The 24,530-nt window shown below is 37.0% G+C and overlaps 1 protein-coding gene across 1 annotated transcript in view; it reads left to right on the forward strand.

Annotated features, from left to right (window-relative positions):
• The window catches only part of METTL24 (methyltransferase like 24), a 705,212-nt gene that overhangs the window by 194,495 nt on the left and 486,187 nt on the right, over positions 1–24,530 (forward strand). The window contains exon 3 of the mRNA XM_044066694.1: positions 23,586–23,725. Coding sequence (XP_043922629.1) covers positions 23,586–23,725 — 140 coding nt within the window. The remainder of the gene's footprint in view (positions 1–23,585; positions 23,726–24,530) is intronic.

Below are 24,530 nucleotides of genomic sequence, written 5' to 3' on the forward strand. Positions count from 1 at the left end.
CTGACTGTGAGCAGGGCACATTTAAAGTTGTTCAGTCTGTATAAAATGCCTTTTTAAAGTTCGGCTATTAATGTTATTTTATTATTTTTTTTCCTGTACCGTTACCATTGCAGTACAAAATTGTAGCTGCTAGAAGCAGAAAATTTCAGTACAATTTGAACAGGCACACACACAATCACGCACCTAGGTACATGCAAATGTAAAGCAGTATATAAGACATAATTAAAATCATACAATAATATAACATAGAACTACATTTTGTTTTGCAAAAATAGGAAGGAAACATTCTACAAACTGTTAGAAAAACTTAGGTTGTCAGTGAGTTTGTTTTTTAATTTATATTGTTTTGTGGTAGGAGCAAAGTGGACAAGAGGCACTTTTTTCACAGAAAACAAGAAATTGTCCATGACTTACTTGAGAGCTATTAACAAGGCATCATTTTCCCTAGTAGAATGTACTGATCATAAGCATGCTGTACTGCACAATTTATGAAAAACAAACATTTATCAGAATAAGTGCAGGTTCACAACCTGGGCAAGTATTGATATCTGAGACCAAACTTTCAGGGAAGGGCTGTACAGAGGTGCAGCAGTTAGTACTGCAACATCAGTGCTCGAGTCTGTGGTTCATTTCCCATTTTGGTTGATACCTTCTGTGGAAACCAGCAGTCTTTCCTGTGTCTGTTTATATTGTATCAAGGTGTCTAGTTTCCTCCATATCCCAAAGATATGCTGATAGATGAACCAGAAGTCCTCAAAACTGACTATAAATTTGTGTGCACAAGTCAGAGCTAGGAGCCTGGTGTGGAAGTAGGGTAGGGCCAAGGGGAAAAATTATTTCACCATTGGCACCAGACTCCTTTCCTACAACTGTACCTTTAACCCACTAACTGTACATCGGGTATGTGCGATGCACACCCACAAGTATCTTTGTTTGATTATAAAATGCATAACTTTCTAACTTTAAAAAAATCAAACACTGTAAGCATGTGTTTGACATGATTTTTTTATGCTAATTTGTATTAAAATGGCCATTCTACCTGGTTGAGGATGACATTATTGAACAAAGCAGCGAGAAAAGTAAAGCTGTAGGGGATTGCAGATTTCACACAAACATCCTGTGTAAGATTTAAGTATAGCTGCTGCTGCTAAATACTTCAGAAATGTGGAATGTGGCGCAGCAGTCTGGGTTTGTCTTCATGCAAATAATTATTAAGTAGCTTGTATCTGCATTTATAATATCATATGTTGCTAAATCCTCCAGGCCTTTTTTTTTCTTGCCTTTTGTTTTGGTCCAAAGGGTAGTGTTACTATATTTTGTATGAGAGAAAAAATCTGCTCTGTGCATTCTCCATGACTCCATCTTGTCCTGCTACCTATTTAAGCAAAACCCATGATTGCATCTTTAAATTTGTTTTGTGATATTTTATGGTAGAATACTCTTTCAACCTCACTGAGGAAGACTATTGCATAAGACATAAGGAATAAAAGAGGAAAGCAGTGCATGCATGTATGAGTTTGTGTGTGTGTGTGTGTGTGTGTGTGTGTGTGTGTGTGTGTGTGTGTGTGTGTGTGTGTGTGTGTGTGTGTGTGTGTGTGTGTGTGTGTGCGTGCACACGAGCACGTGTCTATGTAGGCTGAGGGCATGATAAAGTTCACACAAACATGCTCTCGTATGATTCAAATGTGCTTGCTTTTATATGTCTCAAAACGAGTTTCCCTATTTTTTATCATGTCATTGTTGATGGAGCACAAATTTAGCTGCCTAGGCACAAACTACAAAGCTTTTGTAAAATACTGTCACTGATGTATAAGCATTATCCTTGTTAGTCATGATATTGCTTAAATACTTTTTTCCATGTAATTGCTGATGTAGTGCAGATTTATTAACTTAATTGCAAAGTTCAAAGCTATCGTAAAATGCTATGACTGATACAGCTGTATTGCGTGTATTAGTGGTAATAGCTTTGCTGGTTCTAGGGTAGCTGTTTCTAGGCTTTCCTCACATCTTATTTCCCTGCTGCTGCATGATGCTACTGCAACCTCAGGGAGGGAGTACCTCCAAAATTGACAAAAGCAAGGTACAGCCCTTCAGACTTGGTCTGGTTATTATATGACATAGCTTTACTTACTTTCATATTTTATTAGTTTCTATTTGCCATCTTGGTTAGTCACTGGGTGTTACTTAAGCAGTGGTCTTCCTGGTGGGCAGCATACCCATGAAGAGAGTGTTCATTATCTATTTCTACACGTTACCTCTCTCAAGTAATTTCTTTCTGACCCAGTGCAGTTTCCTGCACTAATCGTTATTTTTCTTAAAACTGAATCTTTCTGCTTTTCAATAACTTACCTTAGCAGTTGGTTTGGCTGCTCCTCTGTGCAACCACAGTTTTCCCTGCCAAAGCAGGAAAGCATGACTAGTTTTGCTTTCCTTCCATCTCCAATTCCTGCAACTTCAGTGCTCAATCCAAACATCTTTAAGGGACATATATAAATATATCCCTCATCATTTCACTACAGGATTACTCAAACATTTAAACTACTTTTGGGTTTGCTTCATGTAAAACAATCTGTTAATCACATGAAATAGTAGCAGTGCTCCTGTTCACCATTCTACTGCTATATGGCAGCATGCAAACAAATCCAGGCCCACTCTTACAGCAAACAAATAACATCCACTTGTCATTTGCATACCCTAACTTAGGCAGCATCAACAATAAATGGACACAGCTGGAGACATGGGCTTTTGACCATACTCCAGAAATTGTAGTCATAGCAGAATCCTGTGTTAAGGATACATCATGGCTGCCCACATTTGTCATAACTCACTACTTCATGGATAATAGGCTAGTCTCTAGACTAATTCAAATAGAATAAAAACTTTACCCCACACTAATAGCAAAAAACATTGCCTATAATGACACAGATCCCAAGTACCTCATTATTCTGAACTCTTTTGGTGGTTGCTCTGAACTTTACATTGCAACTGTTTAATTGCCTCCACCTTCTTCTTCACCTGTCCTTGAAATCACACTTCAGAACATCTGCTCACATGTTGCAGATATATCAACACTGACTGGAATTCTACACTTAAAACAAAACCAGTTTCCACTGCTAACACCTTTAGACTATCCAAAATGACAAAGCACCCCACTAGACCTAACCCTTCCTTCAATAAAGCATCACTTATCGATACCCTTCTCACAAATATACCCATAAAACTGATTAACATTCAAATTTTACCCAACCACCTTAGTGACTACTGACTCACAGTGGGAATGTGTAATTCAGAATGAGTGGTCTGCCCCTTAATATAATAATAGTTTGAGTTTGATGGGGGTTGAGGTTTGGTGTAATGGTTAAGGTTTTCACCTCACAGACACACTGTACATGGTTTGATTTACACCATAGAAAGGGAACTTGAACTTATGAACTTGAAAAGCAGAGCAAAATACCTCCAATATGGAGAAAGTCTCGCTTAATGAAGCCATCATTCTCAAGCTAAAGAAGGTTTTTGAAAGAGTGGATCATAAAACACTAATCAGTAAACTATCTGACTATGACCTCTCCACTGAAGTAATATTCTAGTTCTGCAATTACTTGCAAAATAGAACTGTACAGCATCCCATGCCTGAAATTCATACACTTACTTATGGTGTCCTGCAAGGATCTCTTCTTAGTTTGTTACTTTTTTTCTTATTTATAAATAATTTATCTTGGGACTTGCCAAATGTAATTGCCATGATTTGTGCAGGTGATATTGTATTAATATCCAGCTTTAAAATCCTGCAACTCTTAGCTAAATCCTTGCAACATGGTTTCTTCATTATATGAAACTGGATACTGTCTGATAAACTAATGCTCAAGACCACCGAATCCAGTGTCATTGTTTTCAGTGCTACCAAAATATTAGTTAGCATCTCTCCTTCTAAGATTTCTGACCTTAGAAACACATTTATTTCATACTCAAAGGAGCTCAGATGCCTATGTGTACTGATTTATGACATAATCATGAACAGGATACATCAGCTTCTTGAGAATCACAGAAGCAAATCTAAACAATAGCAGGCTGTGACTGCTTTTCTACACAAAAATGTAGAAGAATTAGCAATTCTTAATCCTTCAGATTTGGTGCTTCCTTTGGAATAGTCTACAATATATTTTATACTTGTTATCATTTTCTTCCTTATCGCCAGTAAATGTTTTCCCTCTGTTTTTGACATCTGAATTTCTATTTCTTTCATGTCCAGTAAATCCTTGTTCTCTTTCTCATGGCAGTTGCTCCTCACAATATCTATTCCTGTGACACTACCTTTGTTGACATTGCAGCCTGTCAATCAACAAAGCATGGCTATGCTTTCCTATTTTCATTTGTAAAGTAATGTCTGAACATTTCTACTTGCATAAATCCGTTGTGACACTTTTTCGTAAGAATAGCTATTTTTCCTGTCCTTATTTGCACAGAGATAATAGCAGCATAATGTCTAAAATAATTCTGTTTGACAAAAATGCATCCTAACACATCTGCCCATGAATTCCCCTTAACAACAGTGATTATCAATTTTATTTATAATTACTAAGTAGTTTTGGAGTAATTACTTTGATCTCATTCTTCCCCTTTTACTGTGTAAACCTTTCAAAGATTGAAGTTTGCGACTGTATAAACTCAGTAACATTTTGTATTGTGATGTTTCATCACAGTTATATTTATGAGTCTGTATCTAGTTACCTCTCCCTTTATGTTCAGTGGTCTTTCAGGATTATATGTTATGCTTTTATGATTACTATTTTGCCTTTAGTTCAAAATCCGCGGTGGTGCAGCAGTAGCATTGTTGCCTCACAGCAAGAGGTTCTCCCGTTCGATTCTCGGCTGGAGTGCGGGGAGTGCCTTCTGTGTGGAGTCTGCATGTCCTCCCTGCAGTTGGGTGGGCGTTCGAAAGACATGTGTAAATGGGCGTGCCTTCGTTGAAGGTTGAACATTAAGCTGGCACCTCGGCATTCATGAAAAATCTACTGCCAATCATTAGCGGACCGGAGTTCCTCTGTGGCGACCCCTAACCGGGAAAAGCCGAAAGACAAACAACAACATTTTGCATTTAGTTCAACTTCATCAGTACCCATTTGTACTTAAATATAATTGTTTAAAATTAATTACTGCCCTTATTTGTTCATTATTTTCTATCATTAGACATTAAAAGTATGAAACTCAACTATCAGGCATACTGCAGATGCTTTTCTCACATATTTGTAACAATTGCTTAGGAAATAAACAGACCCAGACTTCAAAAACCCTTGGAATACTGTGTTTGATATTACCACAAACTCAGACTGCCAGAAGAAAGCAAATACACATAAAGTAAGCAGTGTTCATCATTCTCACTGCTAGGTTGTACGGGTTGTTTCCCTGATCAAGAAAAAACAACTGTCCAGCTTCAGAAACAACCCATATGGCCAAAGGCTGCTGCATCAGTGAGGAATTTGAACAGCTATTTTAGGCAAGTATAACTTACACAACTGCACTTTATCAGCTCTTTGTTGTCTCATAACAATTATTTCTGCATTAAAAGGGAACACTTTTATGATAAAACTTAAAATAATAATAGCACTAACAGCATTAAACTAATTTAAAAAAATACATGTTAAAATGTTTCTTTTTTCCTTTAACATTAAAATAATAAAATCTTAGTCAAAAAATACCTTATAAGTGGAGAACAAAACTATGCACTGAAATGTATTTGCACACCTAGTTGAAAGTAAGTATAAGAAACCTACCTATATAAAAATGACAGAACTAACTCAGAGGAGAACTCAAAAAACTGGTAAGTGGTTTTCATCAGAAGCAAAACAGTACTAAAAAAACTTAATATGTACTCAGGGTGGTGCATTATAGAAGTGTTTAAAGTACCTCAAGATAAAATATATAGTCTTAGTGGGAGACATATTTCAGAAAAAAAAAAAGAAAAAAGTGCTAAATGAGCAAAGGAGGACTTGGTCTGAGGGGATATACTTTGAAATACTGAAGTAGAAAAACACAGAACTTTAAAACATCAATCCACAAGGATCGAAACTAAAAACAATGAAATAAAATAAGGTAAAACTCCTGTTTTTTTTTTTCCAGGGCAACAAGAACTCTTGCACCTGTATACCCCCATACTTCATGCTCTTTGCTTGTATCAGCCCTGAAATTGCACAACAGCAGAGAAAGGCTAAATCCCCACTCCCCACTATTCTGCAACCTCCCACAAAATAATGCTGGAAGAAGCAGACAAATGATTATTCTGTCACTTCTGCAAATATTAAAGATGTTCAGCATTGCAAGCATTCAACTATATGGAAGGATGCCTTCTCAGGATACATGGTGGATGGTTTGAGTGGAATAAATGAACAAGCATTTCTGAAAGAAGTAATAGTATTAATCACAGTTGCTGAATTACAGAATGTGTGAAACAGGCATATGACCTTTCTTACAAGGACCGGAGGAGATTGGAATAAACTATTAGTAAATAAGGACCTGAAGATTATCCAGTAAATAATGGACAGACTAAGAGGGTCATGTGGTCCTTAACTGTCACAAACATCTAGATTTCTCTGTTTCATTTTTAAGTTCTGCTCTTTTTTGAGATTCCCCAATTTGCCTTTCAGCTTGCCTGAACGTCACCTCCTTAAAGTCCTTAACATTTCCTCTTCTTCCTCACTGTTAACTACTAAATCTGTGAACTTCTTTATTTCCTTTGTATTCCATCTGTATGACCCTGTCCTTATCTCTCACTTTCTCTGTCTTTTCTCACGGTGTAGCTAATGTAATTTCTCATGCATCTATCCTAACACCTTTCCTAAACACCTTCTAAATCATTCAGTTGCTAGCCCTATCTACTGCCCTGGTTTCATAACTGTCTTCCTTCCCATTTCACCCTCTTTAAATTCCTAGCTTTATATCCTCTTAACCTCTGTGTTACATTACTGGATGTCTCATACTTCCTTGTGTCCAACGTAACCCCACCACCACCATTACCATCTTTCCTGCATGGTCTCAGCCTATCTTTTGCAAATCAACTCTTTCTTCCTGCCATACAAGCCTATCACATAATTGCTGTCTCGCTCATCTTCTTATCTTGGGTGCCAACTGTAGTATGCCTCACTAAGTATATCACATGCAGTATAATCATGTTTATCACCACTTCCTGTCTCCCCTTCAGCATTTGTATCCTAGCCAGCTATCTATCTAACAACGTACACAAGTATTTCCCTTAGGCCCTTCCAATTTTTGATTTGTATTTCCTCAAGTGTGTTCATATACCCTTAATTCTAACTACTTCTCTCCACCCTATGCCAATGGCAAAACTATTTTGTATTTCTCAGCTCTTCCAGTTCGAACCACTAACAATGTCTGCAGATGCAAACACAGGCCTGATTCATCCCCTGATTAAAAAAAATGTCCAGTACCTCTGTGAGCTGCCTTTCTACATCCTCTAACAATGTCATGCAATCATCTGAAAAACAGTAAATCCTTTCAATAACCCTGTGCTTTGCACCCTTACTTTAGTCCTCCCCCATTGCATTAAGCTCTCTTTTGCAAAAAAAAATCCTGCAACAGAGGGCAACCTTACCTTTTCCCACTTTTCAGTGCAATATTTTCCAAACTCCAAGCAGTAACAAGTACCTTCAGCTGTGACCTCCTATACAAGACTTTCATTTGCTTCAGCCATCTCCGATCCTCTACCAGTTGCCTCACACCCCCAACATGGAGTCCCATCCTATAATATCAGACAAATTCCATATATCCTTCAAGACCATGCCTTACTTTACCTCTGTCCTTTGTTTTGGCCCACCATACAAAATTATTAGGTTTTCCCAATAATCTGACAATGGCCTCCTTTTCGCAAAACTCAGTCGCTCTGTTCTTGTCACGTCCCCAAAAAGCACTCTGCCAGTGCCCTAGCACTACAAAGTGAAATGGGCCTGTAGCTGACAATATCTAAGACCTCCCCTTTACCTTTACTGAGTACCATGGCAGAAGCCTTCTCATACATGAAATCAGGTACTTCTCTCATCGTTAATCGTAAAAAAAAAACATCTGTTAAGTCCTTATCAGTACACCCACTCTTTTGTAAAAATAATTTAGGTAACCTTCTAGGTCTTTAGCCTCACCTTTCTTCATATGTCAGATAGTCACTACAATCTCCCCTATTTTAGTTTTCCTATCTGGTCGTCTCTTCTCCCAATGCCACCATCCCCAGTTCTTTAAATCCATATACCTGATATTTTGTGTGTGTGTGTGTGTGTGTGTGTGTGTGTGTGTGTGTGTGTGTGTGTGTGTGTGTGTGTGTGTGTGTGTGTATCAGAGGCACTCAAATACCACTGTTTAGCAGCCAGGAACTTGGACGTTTTGTAGCTCTCACAGCCAGCCCTTTGTGCTCAGACTTGACCATATATTTGGGTTGGTTGCAGTAGCCAAGGGGAGAAGATGGAGCTAAATAAAGTAAGAAAGGCAGTGTACGCTAACAAAGAAGGCCAGTATTATCGGTCGAACGTGCTTGTAATAAAGTTCTTAGTTTTTTAGTTCATTAGCGTATACTGCCTTTCTGCCTTACTTTATTTATTTACTGGTTTTTCAAGTGTCTAAGTTTTTTTTATGAGAAGATGGAGCTGGCAGTCTTCACTCGATCACAGTAGCTGAGTTGAGGCAAAGTTAGTGCATCAGGCATGGTGAGCAAGTTGGAGGGAGTGGAAGTGCAGGTTGGAGTTTCAGTGATTAGAAGGGGGATTTAGATTTAGGGAAGTGGGAGCTTTAGCTTTAGGGAGTGAAAGGTGAGTTTAAGTGTAACGAATGATTGACGACTTTAGGTTTAGGAAGTGGGGACTGACGTTTTAAGGTTAGAGACCCATCAGGAACATTAAATTTTGTAGCAGGAAGGGTGTTTTAGATTTTTGGAGTGGGGGGAGTTTATGGTTAGGTTGAGATTGGGGGCTGTAGGTTTATGGAGGGGGAATGGAGTTTTAGGTGTATGTAGAAATCAGGGACTTGAGACTTAGGGAGAGGAGAGCTATAGGTAGGGTTAGAGACTGGGTGGGAATTTTAGGGTTAGCATTACGGTTTTGATAGGGCTATAGAGTTCATTAGGTTTGGGTGGTGGGACGTATGTGTAATTCACTAGGATCTGGTTAGTTGGAGTTAACGCACTTGCCAATTAACACAAATGGCAGGGAGCAAGTGTATCACAAGCTAATAGCATGCAGGCACCTGTAGTAGACCTACTTATCTATCTATCTATATCCTGACAATAGCTAAAATATATGATAAAAACATCTGGCACACTATGTATATAGTTTTAATGTAGATCATTGGTTAAAACTTTTTAGAGATAGCAGAACCCTACAGAAGCCATCAGCAACAATCAAGGAACCAAATGCATTCCATTTGCTGTGACCATATAATATTATAATAATTTTGTATTCGCTCCATATTTATAAATTATATAATGCATAGACAGAAAGGCCAGAGGGAAAGAGCACAAATGCATTTTGTTATTAACAAGATAAGATAAATAATTTAATGAACATTCTACCACTGAATGTAATTTTCCTGATACATATAACTTGAACAGAAAAGTTCTTGAATGGTTTTATGTTAGTTTTCTGTACAGTGAGATTACAGCATGTAAGAATAATTGTTATTTTCACAGGGTGTTTCTCCTTCCCCCATGATTATATGACAATGAATGCCTCCCACATGGGGGATACAGGGGGAACTAGCCCACTTACAGAAAATGCAGTCTTTGCATTGTTGGTCAAAAGTTCAGTGGATTTATTGTTTTATAAGTTTATGTTATTGTGTGGATAGTTAGCAAGCTGTGTGTCTACTTTTTGTAGTGGATCCTAATAACAGGATAAATTGATAATATGGTAATTGTTAAATTAAAGCACAGTATTTATGTCACTTTAAAGCTGCCAAGAGAATGAATGGGAATTATGACATCACTATGTCCATTCTGCCATTGCAGTAAAGCTTGTAGCTGATGTCTTCTGAAGGGCTGCTGAATCCACAAAGTGAGGAAACATACATTATACTCTAACCCTAGCCTGCAAATACCACCGGATGTACTCCTACTACTAATGCAGAATCTTTCTATATATCCAAACGTTTCAGCACAAATTAAAAAAAACACTTACCTTCATGCAGTCACTTCTCACACACCACAGTGAAAATTAATATTTCTGCCACTCAAATGTCACTGCACTTGTCCAAAAACATATCACTTGACTTTGTCAATAAAAGATTTGACAACATGAATCGTAGCATCTATATGCATCACACACACACACACACACACACACACACACACACACACACACACACACACACACACACACACACAGTTATGTATGCAAGACTTTTACACTACAGTAAAAATGATGCATGCAAAAACAAACACCATGGTGTGCTTACCCATGCATACACTGACCACGATGTGCATCAAATATAGACAAACCAAGTAATGTACAATGGGCAGGGGACAATGATCAGTAGTTGCAGTGAAGGAGAAAGGAGTACAGGAGTGCATTTGTGTGTTTGTGGGTGCTGAGGAGTATAAAAATACAAAGTGCCGGTATGGTGGGGGTGGTACTGTTAAGAGGGGTCATTAAAGGGGCTGTGGTGGTATGAGTATTTGTCTGCAGGGAAACAGCCTCAGCATTTGTTTCAGCACTGTGGCTCAGTATACTGGGCACATCCAAGACATGCATGGCAGAGGGTTTAGCATTCTGTTGATGCCCCCACCAATGAGAGCTAGCTATGCCAGGAGTTGTATTGGATGTACCATGACCCTGGCTAGGCTGTTGTGCTGCAAGACCTTAAAAGACATCTACTCGGAGATGTTCCAGCATGACAATGACCATGACCTCAAGGAAGACCTCTCCTTGGAGGAGACACCTCCACAAGAAATGTTGCTGTGGAAGTGTTAGCACTACAGGAGTAGGATCTCACTCATCCACAGCCATGTTGACTAACATCTGTTGATGTAGCAGATGATCAGCTCTGAAGTTGACCCCTTCCCCCTATCAAGAGAGCCAGAGAAGATATTGTATGTTCCACTGTGTGGTAAAGTGCATCCAGTGAATCACATTTATGGGACATAATAAAAATATACAACTTCGCAGTAAAATGGAAGTCTCGCCACCATGTATTAAACCAAATAAATGTATTAAGAGCTTTCATTCTCTCACATGTAAGAACTTCTTCAGAATACCAATTGCCACTTGCTGAGTACTATTTAAATGTAAAAAATGGCATCACAATTGAATCTACAAATCACAGCTAAACCCTAATTAAGAAGAACCATATCAGAGTTACACAAATAAAGAATAAAATCATGTATAATTAACCATATGAAAAATCTATATGTTATACATTAAATACTGTTATAATTTAATAAACTTTTAACAGAAATGTGGGCATTAATACCTAGAGTACTGTCCGCTCTTAAAAAACTGCCATTTCAGCTCTAGATATTCTAAATATTTGTTAAAACTGTCCAGAAATCTATTCTTCTCAACTTTTTCTGTAACTAAAAATTGAAATTTTCTGAAATTTTTGCAAAACAGTGCATTTCTAGCCAGGGGTCTAGTCTTATCTTTTCTTTTAATGGCACACACATGTTACATAATCCTATTATTTAACTTTCTTGTGGTTTTTCCTATATAAAAACAATCACAATTTGAACAACAAGCGAGGTATACTAACCCTTCACTATGGCAGTCATTTCTTTCTTTAGCTACCAAAACATAATTAATGTGCTTAAAATAAAAGCTATTAACAGCCAAAATGTACCTACAATAAGAGAAATTATGACAAGCATAAGTCCCCCATTTCTTAATATTTTCATTATTTCGTTGTTGTAAGCCGTGATGTTCTAAAATTTGCTTCAGCTTTTAGTTATTTTAATGAAATTATGAGTAGGTCCAACTATCGTACAAAGCTCTTGGTTTCCCATATTAATTTTCCAGTTGTTGGAGATGTTGTTCTGAATTAATGGAGGATCAGTACTAATAGGTAATGGAAATGGCAACGATATTCATGACTTGTTTCATAATTGGAACCTAGTAGTACCTTCGTAGAAGTGAATCCTACCTTAAGAACAGGTTGAAATTTAATTGCTCTAAGTTTAATCACGTTGTGGGCAATAACTCTTACTTTATAAACTGGATATCCACCAGCTGTAAACAAATCAGTAAGCACTTCCACTTCATGAATACAATTATTATCATCACTAATTAACCTACTTCATTTTACAACCTGACCTCTAAATGTATTAAATTTCATAAAGTTAGGGTGACAACTATCAAAGTGATGGTAATTATTTGTAAAGTCTTCTTACAATAAATATTACTCTGAAACTTCTTTTCATGCTTGACCAACGTTACCTCAGTGTCCAAAAGATGAACAGTAGTACCTTTGTCACTAATTTCAAATTTCAACCATTTAACACTATTATTAATTTGCTGAAGAAATTCTTCAAAAGAACGTATGTCTCCAGTCCAAATAAAAAACAGGATTGTCGATATATCTGTTGTAAAAACTGACAAATTTGTAATTTTGTAACTCATGTTCCCACCAACGCATAACTAAGTTGGCAAAAGCAGGGGCAACTTGTGCCCCCATTGCTACGCCACTTATGTGTTGGAAAATACTGTTGTTGAAAAGAAAATAATTATTACCCAAAACGAGTTCCAGCAATAGACAGATGTTGCTAATGTCCAAATCCAAATGACTAGCATATTTACTAAGAAAGAGTCTAACAAATTCTAACCCTTCTTCCTGTCTAATGGAAATATACAAGGAACATACATCAATAGTACAAAAAATGTTTCATTATCACAAAAAGAATAATTTTTCAATTCATCTAAAAAACTCCATGAGTCCATTAAATAAAAAACAGTATTTTGCACTACAGGCTTTAACACTGCATCCAAATAAATTGAAATATTAACTGTTTTACTGCATGGTGTAGAGACAACAGGTCTGAAAGGAGAATGTACTGAATTTTTATGTATTTTCGGTATAACAAATAAAATTCCAAGTTGTGGTTGATCAACTGACAAAAAAATTAAATAAATCTATAGAAATATGCCACTGATGTAATAAGTCCAAAAGAAACAGGTCAACATCCTGAAAGCTCCTCTTAATTTGATCCTTAGACACTTTTCTATACTTAGTGGAATCACACAACAAAGATAACATTGCTCCATTGTATTTTGCAACCTCCATTATAACCACCCCATCCCCTTTATCTGCTTTCATGACTCTATAATTAGTATAAATCTTTAAACTTCCTAATGCAAGATATTCATCCTGGTCTAAATTAAAATATTTTTTATGAAACCCAACTGAGCTGTTAGGTTTCCTCATTAAACTATACAATTCAGATTAATGATGAAAAAACATTTAATGTGTTGATTAAATGGGTGCTTAACAAGACTTGTTTTTTTGTAAGGCTCTAACATAGCTAACAACCTTACACCATTAAAAACATATTTTAGATTCAATTTTCTAACATATAACTTGAAATCAATGTTTTGATAATAAAAACTGTCATTGTGAGTATAAACATAATCTCCTTGGAAAGTACACTCAATTATTTTTCTGAAAAACATTTACTTGTAAGATTAAAAGGTTGCCACTGTGAGACTAGAATCCTTTTTCGTTCCTCTGCTTTTTCCCAACCACCCCTTTCCCCTCCCCTAAGGGAGGTGAGCCATTCATTCTTACTGCTGGGATGGGAAAAGGGGGCTCAATAATACCAGAACCAGAGGAGCCAGACCTAACATGACTACCATCCACACTCATATTGTAACAAATAAGAGAAGTAGATAATGCAACATTACTAACAGACAAAGGTGGTGTTACATTATCACCAGTCTGTTGTGTAGATTCTCTGATAACATGTCCATCCACATCAGAATTTGCTGAAAAATAATCAAGTCTATCAAGCTTACAAGTTTCCCTTAACTACCACCATTCATTTGATTAAACGTCTGGGCTGTAATGTTCTTAATCTTGCCCTTTTTAATAAAAATGCCTGTCCACTCTGATATAAGATAATGTCTCTCATTATCTTCTTCTTTTCCCTTTTCACAATAATAATAACATGCTTGTCAACTTTGGAAATCAGACTGTCATATAAATAGTGAAACAGTCAAAATGATGGATGTTTAATAACTTTTGAGGCTAGAGAGAAAACTTGTTCTTTCAATAAACTCATTTTCTCATTATTCTATACGGTCAATAAGTGCATCACTTCCAAACCTGCCTTATTATACACGCTACTAATCTCTCTCAAAATATTGTCATCTTGTTTAATACTGTTAGGAAATGCATAGACTCTCAAGCCTAACGGTACTATATTGAGCTCTCAACATCTGTTCAAGTAATGAATTTACAGCTGTAAAGACTTCAGTTTCGAACTTTTACATTCTAATTCAAACAGAGCAGTCTTAAAATCCATGACACCTGGCTCAACATACCTCAAGTCCTGCGCTGTACCTTTGATATCTACAAATGGATTTGACTTATTAGAATTGAGGTAGTTTGTGATAGTACCCAAATTCCTTCCAGTCTAAAACACTTCTTCTCCAATAATAGTGCCCTCATCCCAGGAAAAATCATTGGGACTATTTTCAGAATGCCCAAACATTTGACTGGCTCTGAAATTCCCATAATTGTGATGAAACACTACCTGTGCTTTCGTAACTACTTTGGTTAGTTAACTTTAACATCTCTTCCGGTACTGGGTAGATCATCAAATCCAAGTTAGCATCACTTCCTTCCGCCATTCTGAGATGAAAAACAGACAACAATCTCTGTTTGAAACCATAAGACACTTAAATAATAGGACTAAGAAACGTGTGTGCCATTAAAAGAAAAGATAAGACTAATGCCCTGGCTAGACATGCATTATTTTGCACAAATTTCAAAAAATTTCAATTTTTAGTTATAGAAAAAGTTGAGAAGAATAGATTTGTGGAGGGTTTTAACAAATATTTAGAATATCTAGAGCTGAAATGGCAGTTTTTTTTAAAAGCAGATAATGGTCTAGGTATTAAAGACTGCATTTCAGTTAAAAGTTTTAGTTATAGAAAAATCTGAGAAGAATAGATTTGTGGAAGGTTTTAACAAATATTTAGAATATCTAGAGCTGAAATGGCAGGTTTTTTAAAAGCGGATAATGGTCTAGGTATTAAAGACTGCATTTCAGTTAAACGTTTATTAAATTATAATAGTATTTAATGTATAATAACATTTAGGTTTTTCATATGGTTGATTATACATGATTTTATTCTTTATTTGTTTAACTCTGATATGGTTCTTCTTAATTATGGTTTAGCTGTGATTTGTGGATTTGTGGATTCAATTGTGATGTCATTTTTTTTATATTTAAATAGCACTCAACAAGTGGCAATTGGTATTCTGAAGAAGTGCTTATATGTGAGAAAACAAAGTGCTTAATAAATTTCTTTGGTTTAATACGTGGTGGCGAGACTTCCATTGTACTGCAAAGTTGTATACATTTTTGGGACATGCACTCCTGTAGGTCAGCATGCACAACCTGGATCACCCTCACTGTCTCTGCCATGGCTATTCTGGCACTAGCCTATGCCTTTATGAAGGCCTTGCACATACATTGGGTTGTATTGATTGGTACATGTTGTTGGTTCTTTGTTAACTGAGACACATACTTTTTCTGGAGCTTTAGCATTATTCATAGGATAATAGGATCATAGGAGATTACTTGGCTAATGGCTCTGGGGCCCTTACAAGCCTAGCCAAGAGTTTATCCCCCCCCAAAAAAACCTCAATCAGCACCTGTCACCCCTATCAGTGAGCGACACAGATGGAGCCCGTGGGACAAATTTGTGGTTGCCCTTCCACTCATCAAGGTTGTGCTTGAAGAGGGTCAGTGACATACTTTGTTTGGCATATATGCAGAGTCAATTTCAGAGATGAGGCACCCTCTGGGAGACAAACCTGTCTCTCCAGCAGGTTTTGTTAATGTCACATATTAGATTTAAGCCTTTTGACTGGGTACTACGCAAGGAGTTAGACTTACGGATATGGAGCATCTGTAGTACAGTAGTGTCTGAGATTGCCTTGTAGGCAAGACACAGATCACCTCTGAGCAATCTGTATGATACAGAGTAGAGTGATAGTGATTTGAGCCTGTCCACAAAGGACAGGTGTTGGAGACCATGGATTTTCTTTGTGAGGTATTTCTGTGGCCTTTCCAGTTGGTGCAGGTGTTTGTAAAGGTACATACCAAATGGGGCATTATACTCAATTATTGGCCTACTGAGAGAGGAGTACAGAGAGGTAATAACCTCTTTTTTTCTGGATGCAATCCCTTTACTTTTGAGATAACCAAGTAAAAGACTTTTCTGACCACTGCCACTACATGATAGTCAAATGTGAGATTGCTGTCAGTTTGTGTACCCAGGTCTCTCACCACAAGTTGTGTGCTTAGGGGGTTGCTGCTAATGTGATAATCAGTAGGGGCAGTGTTTTTGCCAAATGGTATGCTAATATATTTTTTTGCATTTAATTTAAGGCCATGACTTTGGCACCAGTCATTTGTTGCTGTGAGACCCTCTTGAAATATTTTAACATCATATGGGGAGTCAGTGACAGCACCCAACTTACAGTCATCTGCAAACTTGGTCAGCCACAAGCCTTTTATCTTTGTCTGGACCTCTGAGAAGTAGATGCAAAACAATAGTCCCAGAACAGATCCCTGGAGGACACCACTAGTTACAGGTCTGCTATCAGAGGTAGTGGCACCTATTTTGACCTTGTGGGTCCTATCAGTGAGCCAGTTGGCCACCCACCTGATGAGATAGGGATTTACGCCAAGTTCTGTTAGCTTTTCAATGATGCCCGAGTGAGGGATTGTGTCAAAGGCTTTGGCCAAGTCAAGGTAAGCTGTGTGCACTGACTTTCCCTCATCCAGTGCCTTGGTGACAGTCTCAAAAAAGTCAATCAGGTTCACCAGGCAAGATCTGCCCTTGATGAATCTGAACTGGGTGGGGACAAGTGCTTGGAGATTGCCTATGTCCTTGTTTATGAGGTTCATAATGATACACTCCATGGCCTTACTGATCAGACTTATCAAGTTAGTGGGGTGATAGTTTCCAGGGTCAGTAGAGGCACCACCTTTGTGCAAGGGGATGATAATGGCAGTTCTCCACTCTGCTGGAATGAAGCTTGTACATATACATTGTTCTATCATATTCCACGTAAGGAAGATTGTTTTAACATCAAGCAGGAGGAATAAAACATATGTTAGCAGTTCTGAGAAAAAGACCTCATCCATATGTCATGCTAAAGAAAAAATATCTTATATGCAAGATATTTATTTTCACTAACAATCTGTGGGTTCAGTTGTAGACAGATGTCTGTTGTGACTAAGTGTCAACACATTGAGAAACACTGTGGATTTAGAAACTTGCTTAACTAACTGATAAGAGTAAATTTGTGTGTGGTATAAAACATGATCATGTCAGAGGCAGGCTTTTAAAAAATCAGAAAAAAAGCAAAATGAATAACAGAATCCTATAATGGTTAAGGCACATACCTCACACACAAGAGATATATGGTTTGATTCACACTGAGGGAATTTAGCTAGGCTTAAAATGGTCCACAAGGGCAGCTAGCACAATACTTACCTATGAACTTATAAACAAAAAGGATCTGTTGAAAAGCCTTTCTTAAGACTAGAATAGTTTGTTAACTTGAGGCACTGAGGTCTTAATAGAGCCTTTTTAATGCATCATTGTAGTTGTTTTGTATGTTGCAAGGATCAGACCTGATAATAACACACTGGATATTATGTAGTACAAGCAAACTTTCAAGCTCACATCTTAAAGGTTTGGCGGAGGAACTGGAATTGTGCAAAATAAAGACTGTAAGTGAAAATAATAATAGTAATGAGGCAAGCATGAATAAATTAACTAACACTAAAAAGAAAGTGTAATTGCATGCTTTCCAGGATAGTGCCAAAAAGTAAATATGTCGTTGGAAACAGAGATGTTTGTACAAGGTGTGGTTGCAAGTCAAAGAAATTGCACTGTTAAGTATTTAGTGAAATCTGTAGACTTTGTCGGGGTCAGAATGATTTCATAAAAATGTATGACCATTGAACTAAATATGTGCAGCAAGATTTACACTGTTGCTGAGTCAAATGAAAAGATCAAAGCAGAAAAATTTGTGACTGCAGTTGAAATGCATAAGCTGAACTGCAGTATGATCTACAAAGACCATAAACTCTTCTGAAAATATTTTTGTGAGAGCATTGTGTTTCAAAGTGAAAATATAAGCATTTATGTTAGAGACTAGTGTTGAATGCAGTATTTTATTAGAAAATGCCTTTGAATCTCTGAATTTGCCTAATACTTTGTACAAGGTACTAGTATGAAACAATGAGTTCCTGAAAGTTGATGTTCCAAAAGAATGAAAAAAAAAACACCTGAAATCCAAAAGGGCAAAAAACTTCTTTTTTTGTTTATTGCAGGGGGTCCCCCAACATTGGAGCAATACGCTCAAACCGTATATATATATATATATATATATATATATATATATATATATATATATATATATATATATATATATATATATACACACACACACACACACACACACACACACACACACACAACCTTTACAGTCACACCAACTTGAAGAACAGAGAAATCTCCCTAAAGAAGTGAAACATTGCTGGCACACAATTAGAAATCATACCAGCAATGATTTCCAGTGGGGAAGAAACGTTCAGCATTATGCCATTCATCTTTTTTTTTCTCCTGCAGGGCTACTAATGGTCAAGCAAATACATCTTGAGCAAGTGTAGGGAAGCCTTTGTACAAATTTCCCTGTACTCTTCTAATATACTCAGGACACAGACTAAAACCCCCACCTAAAGAAAACCTTATCCCCTTGAGCCACATGCTCTAGGGATCTAGACCTCACCACAACAATAAACAGGATGTGCTGGAGGGACAGATTCCTATCCCAGAGACTTCCCATGCTTTGGAACAAGATTCCAGTCTACATTAGGCAGAGCTCCTCACTAACATTCTTCAAGATAAACCTTGACGAGTGGATGGGAAACAGAAAGTTTACCCTGGGGATCACTTCAATGGCTCTGCTGGACAGAGGCACAGGGAACTAATCTAAGGGGGCGGTGAAAGCCACCACATTCTGGCTAGGCTTATAAATGCCTTCGGCCAGATAGCCTAGTACCTACCTATGAAAACTATTGGGACAGATTTTAACTAATTGTTGGCATAACCAAAGTAAGGATAGGTTAATGTTCCGGGTAGTGTCCTGGGTAAACCAGATAAAGTGCCTGAGTAGAAATCTTATGTTTTATCATCTCCTGCATCAACAAATATTGAAACATCAAAATAGTAAGTTCACTAACTTCCTTTATTTAATATTTCACTGTGTTGAAACTGGCTATGTTACACATTGTGTGCTTTGTTTCTGGTTTATGGGAGCTGGTGAATAGTTAGTAGGTGGGTTTTAGTTTTTGTTTTTCCTATTTCCTCCTAATGGGAATGTGCATGACTTCAGAGTATGAGTAGTTAGAGATCAGAGTGGGGAAACTTTATCCTCTACAAAAATAATTATTTTATGTGTTGTGCAATGATAGGAGTGTCACTGATTTGGATGTATGACTTCAAAATGTTAGAGATGTTTAACTTTCAATTAAACCAATGCCACTTGAAGTGGCACACAACCTTTGTAAACCACAACTACATATACTGGGTTGGAATGTTTGTGAGAAACCTGACAAGATTAAAAGGATTTGTACAGTACAGATGCAAAATAATTTGTAGATTTATGCAGAAAATAGCAAGCATGCTTCTGAGTACAAAACTGCATGTTTCATATAATGTTTCCCCAAAAGCATTTTCCTGCACATTCTAGAACTGTAAAAAGTCCCAATAATACTATCAAGTATAATAACAGAAATATAGTCATGAGTACTTTGCTGAAACTTATGAAGTAGAGTACTCAGGATACTGTTGACAATTTAGAGTTATTCTTATTTATTTACTGGATTAGAGTCTTTTCCAGGGGAAAACTGCATTAAATTTTCACAAAAAACAATACTAAAAGCAAGAATGGGCAGAAATGGATACATATGGAAAGCTTTGGCATGATTGTAAAGCAAGATGAATTGATTGAGTTGGCCAAAAGCATTTAGCAACTGTGAATCAGGACAAGCTTGGAATGTTTCGATCCCCAGTGCTTAAGTAGGTGGATCAGAAGGGGGAGTTATCCACTTAAATCAGTTGAAAACGTTACTACAATCCCTTATGCAAGATTCTTTTCAGTGCTGTGTGCCAATTAGGTGTTTTTCCAAATTAAATTGGATGATGCTAACTTAAGATTTGCACTATTAGTACCCCTTTGGACAGATACAGGCTTCTTGAGTTGCATTTTGGTATATCATTGCCCCAGAAGTATTTAAAAGAGAAGCATCAGAAATATTTTGATTCTTTAAAAGTGCAGTTAACATAATGAATGATATTCTGATGTGGGATGCTATCATACAGGAAAATGATACCAGGGTTATTAAGTCACTTAACAGAGTGATACAGAATGACAAGAAGATGAACAGAAGCAAATGTGAAATCTGTGTGACTACATATGGGTAATAGATTGACATTAGAAGGTATTAGACAACAATATGATAAAATTAGGGCTATATTTAAAATTCAGAAGCCATAAGATAAGTTGTCTGTTATGCAATCCTTAGGTATGAAGCAATATGCTTCCATGTGCATACCAGATTTGTCAGATATAACAGTGCCACTCAGGAATCTATTAAAGCATGGGGTTATATGGCATTGGATACAGGAAAAGGACTGAAACTTTAAAATGTTAAAAAAAAAGTCTGTTGTAGAGTCTCTTACTCTGAAGTGGGATATTTCTCATTCTGCAATACTTCAAGTGGGTGCTATGTAAGAGAGCCTTGGTGCAGTAGTATTACTGGAAGGTTTGTTTGTTTGTCTTTCGGCTTTTCCCGGTTAGGGGTCGCCACAGTGGAACTCCGGTCCGCTAATGATTGGCAGTAAATTTTCACGAACGCTGAGGTAACAGCTCGACATTCAACCTTCAACGAAGGCACGCCCATTTACGCATGTCTTTCGAACGGCCACCCAAACCGCGGGGAGGACATGTAGACTCCATACAGAAGGCACTCCCCGCACTCCAGCCAAGAACCGAACGGGAGAACCTCTTGCTGTGAGGCAACAATGCTACCGCTGCACCAAGCCATAGAATATGGAACAAGCACTCTAACAGAAATACAGGCAAAATATGCATTGACAGAGAAAGAAGCATTAGCAAATAGCCTTTGAATGTAAGAAATTCCATGAGTATTTATAACAAGTCAGTAACAGTAGAATCTGATTAAATGCCATTGCAAAACATTTGCAATAAATCCATGTAAAGTTCCAGCAAGCCTGCAGAAAATGATGCTAAGTTTGTAGCAGCATGACTTGCAAACTTAGTATACACTTGGCAAATTGATGCATATAGCAGATATACCTAGAAGAGCTTACCTATAAGAATGCAAAAAAAAAAGACTTACTAGAAAAAGATCTAGTAGTCATTAACTAATTTTGCAGTCATCTATAGAGCAGAGAAGCTAGGGTAACTGAAAATTGTAGCAGACTGGGCAGAGAAATGTAATTGCTATGATAGACTGTGTAGTGAATGATTGGCCAGTCAAATGAAGTCAGTATATTCAGACTTTAGATTTTTATTTTCGTTATTAACATAAATTTTCATATGTACAGTACTTGATATTTAGGGGGGATAAAATTAGAATTCCTAGTCGGCTCTGAAATACAGTTCTTCATAAAATTTATGAGTCACATTTTGAAATTACCACATGTAAAGAAAGATCTTGTGAGGTTTTTCTTGGGCCAAAACTGTCAGAATACATTGAGGAACAGATTTAAAAATATAACATACTTTTTGTAATCGGAATCATCATGAAGAGTTTATACCACAAGAAATTATCACCTGTGGATGAATGCTGGAACCGAGTTGTTTCAATATAAAAATGTATAAAATTAGAGAGTGAGTGGTGCAAACAGTTACAACTTCACAAGGAAATGTGAAAATTCTTCAAATCTGACTGCTGACTCTCATTGTTGAAATACAAAAAAAATCACTTGTTCAAGAGCATAGGATTCAATCCACGGCAATTACTGACGTAGGCATCTTAAAGGTAAATTGACTACCTTGTATTTGCTTCCAAAAAGTTAAAAGAATCTCTTGCATTACAATAACCATGCTTCTGAAGTCTAAGATGTCATGAATTCTAAGATGTCAGTAGTAGAGGGGGGGGGGGGGGTGAACCTGGCAGTATACAGTCATAAAGCGCTGTTGTAGTGTATAAAGGAAAATAAAGGAAAACTTTCAGCTTCCGGACTGAACAAGTGAACTGAAAAAACATCCAGCTTGTGTTTCATGAGCTGCCAGTAAAATATGATGTTAGATGTTGTTGCAAAAAACGTTAGTCCTCTGCCATTGTTATTGCCTCAGATTTACATCACATATCCGTCATGTGTTAAAAATAACAGAATGACTACAGTGGAACAGGCAAATGTACACTGCAGTAAATGCAATGACATTTCTTCTTTCTGAATCAAGAACTGCATGCAAAAGCAAGTTTCATCTGCCCTTCCTGACCTCTTTGGGGGTAGCAAATGTCAGCTCAATGCTTGCACAAAGATGACCATTTATAATTTCAGATGGTCAGTCTTGTAGCACTTGTACTGTACAAACTGACTAAACAAGTACATTATTAATTAAGAACACTGTATAGTCTAACACTGGATGTTTTGTACTGGTGTTTTATCCAAATGGAGTATTACTTTATTGCACAGAGCTCAAGAAAAGAATGTCTTTGACTTTTGATGCAGCTAATATTAATGAATAATAAACAGTATACTGTATGTCTGATTAGGGTGTGAGCAAAGTATTTGGTGCCACCAGTGAGTCAGTAGAGGAGCCAGAATTAATAAATCTGTCACAGAAAAAAAAAAAGAAACAAAGAAAGAATAAATAACTGGCCTAACCTGAACAAGAAAGAAAAAAATGCAATTCAGGCTGCAGTCAATGGATATTTATATACATCTGGAAAATATCTGCAGTCCTTTAATTTCAAAAACTTGTAGCACAAAGTGACTTTATAAGAACGGACAGCATTCATAGCCAAACAGTCCATATTTATGACTTCCAAGTATTTGTAATATTTGTATATCTTGTGGAAAGAGGTGAGTATCACAACTAAACAAGTAAAATGCTTTTTGTTAGCCTTGATTGCTAAACTATAAGATGGTACCTTTAAAGCAGCAAAAGGAAAACCTGTTCTGTTCTGTACAAGAAATGGGCTTAAGAACTTGTCAAATTTATTTTTACAGAGAAAAAATAAAGAAGATTTATATTTATGATAATAATCTATTGTATCTTTTTTCTTTTTCTTAATAATGTATTATTTCTTGATCATTTAACAGATTGGTTGTGAGAACAAGAATCATAGAGGCTTGCTTGCTACATCAGAGGCTTCACTAAAGTCGTGGGCCATCTGCCTGGATGACAGGTTCAGCCTAACTCATCGTATCAAGGCCAGACAATGTCGGGTATATTCTCTGGGGTAAGTGCTTCCAGACAGTCCAGTGCCTGTCAAATCAAGCTAAAAAAAATGATGTTTCTTATTAAGAATGAAGGGGGGCCTCCAAGCATGTACTAATTTGTAGCTCTTAATAGGTAATCCCATGCCAGGTTATAAAACCAGGGTACAACCAATAGGTGTGCTTGAAAGTTTATTTTATTTCTGAAGACAGATGAACAAAGAAATGTGTGATTCAGCAGATAGAAACAAAGAGCTTCATTTCATAAACTTGCTGGGAGCCCTGTCATCAAGCTCTGTCATCAGTAATAAAGAGGTTTTGCAGGTGTGCTGAGGCTTTTAATATAGTTGCCATACAAAGATTGAGAAAGAGCAAGAGTTACTACTTCACTACCATATTTCTGTGATGATTCTCTTACAAAATTCTTCATACATATTCATAAAAGTGACATTGCCATCAGCAGTGTGTGTGCAATAAGTAAACTTATTAATTCCTATTGTAAAGTTTTAAGTCTACAAAGAAAACAGTACACTTGAAATGTGTTATATCATCATGCTTTCCGTTGGTCATGTTGTAAAGAAGGTTTAATGCTAAAGTAAAATACTTTACTCTCATAAATCACTGCATAATGAGAGATTTAAACTAGGGCTGCTCAGTGTACAAGACAGTACTGTACCTATGAAACTACACTGCTACAGCGAAAGCAAGTTTTACAAAGAGCATCCCATGGAAAGGAAGGAACATATTCACTGGCATTTTGCTGCTTATATATAACTTAGTTTATTTGTAACTGATCTCGTATGCTGCAATTAGATTTCCATTCCTAGT

Source organism: Protopterus annectens, chromosome 1.part0 (assembly GCF_019279795.1).
Source record: "Protopterus annectens isolate FY-2018-M chromosome 1.part0, PAN1.0, whole genome shotgun sequence".
Classification (NCBI taxonomy): Eukaryota; Metazoa; Chordata; order Ceratodontiformes; family Protopteridae; genus Protopterus; species Protopterus annectens.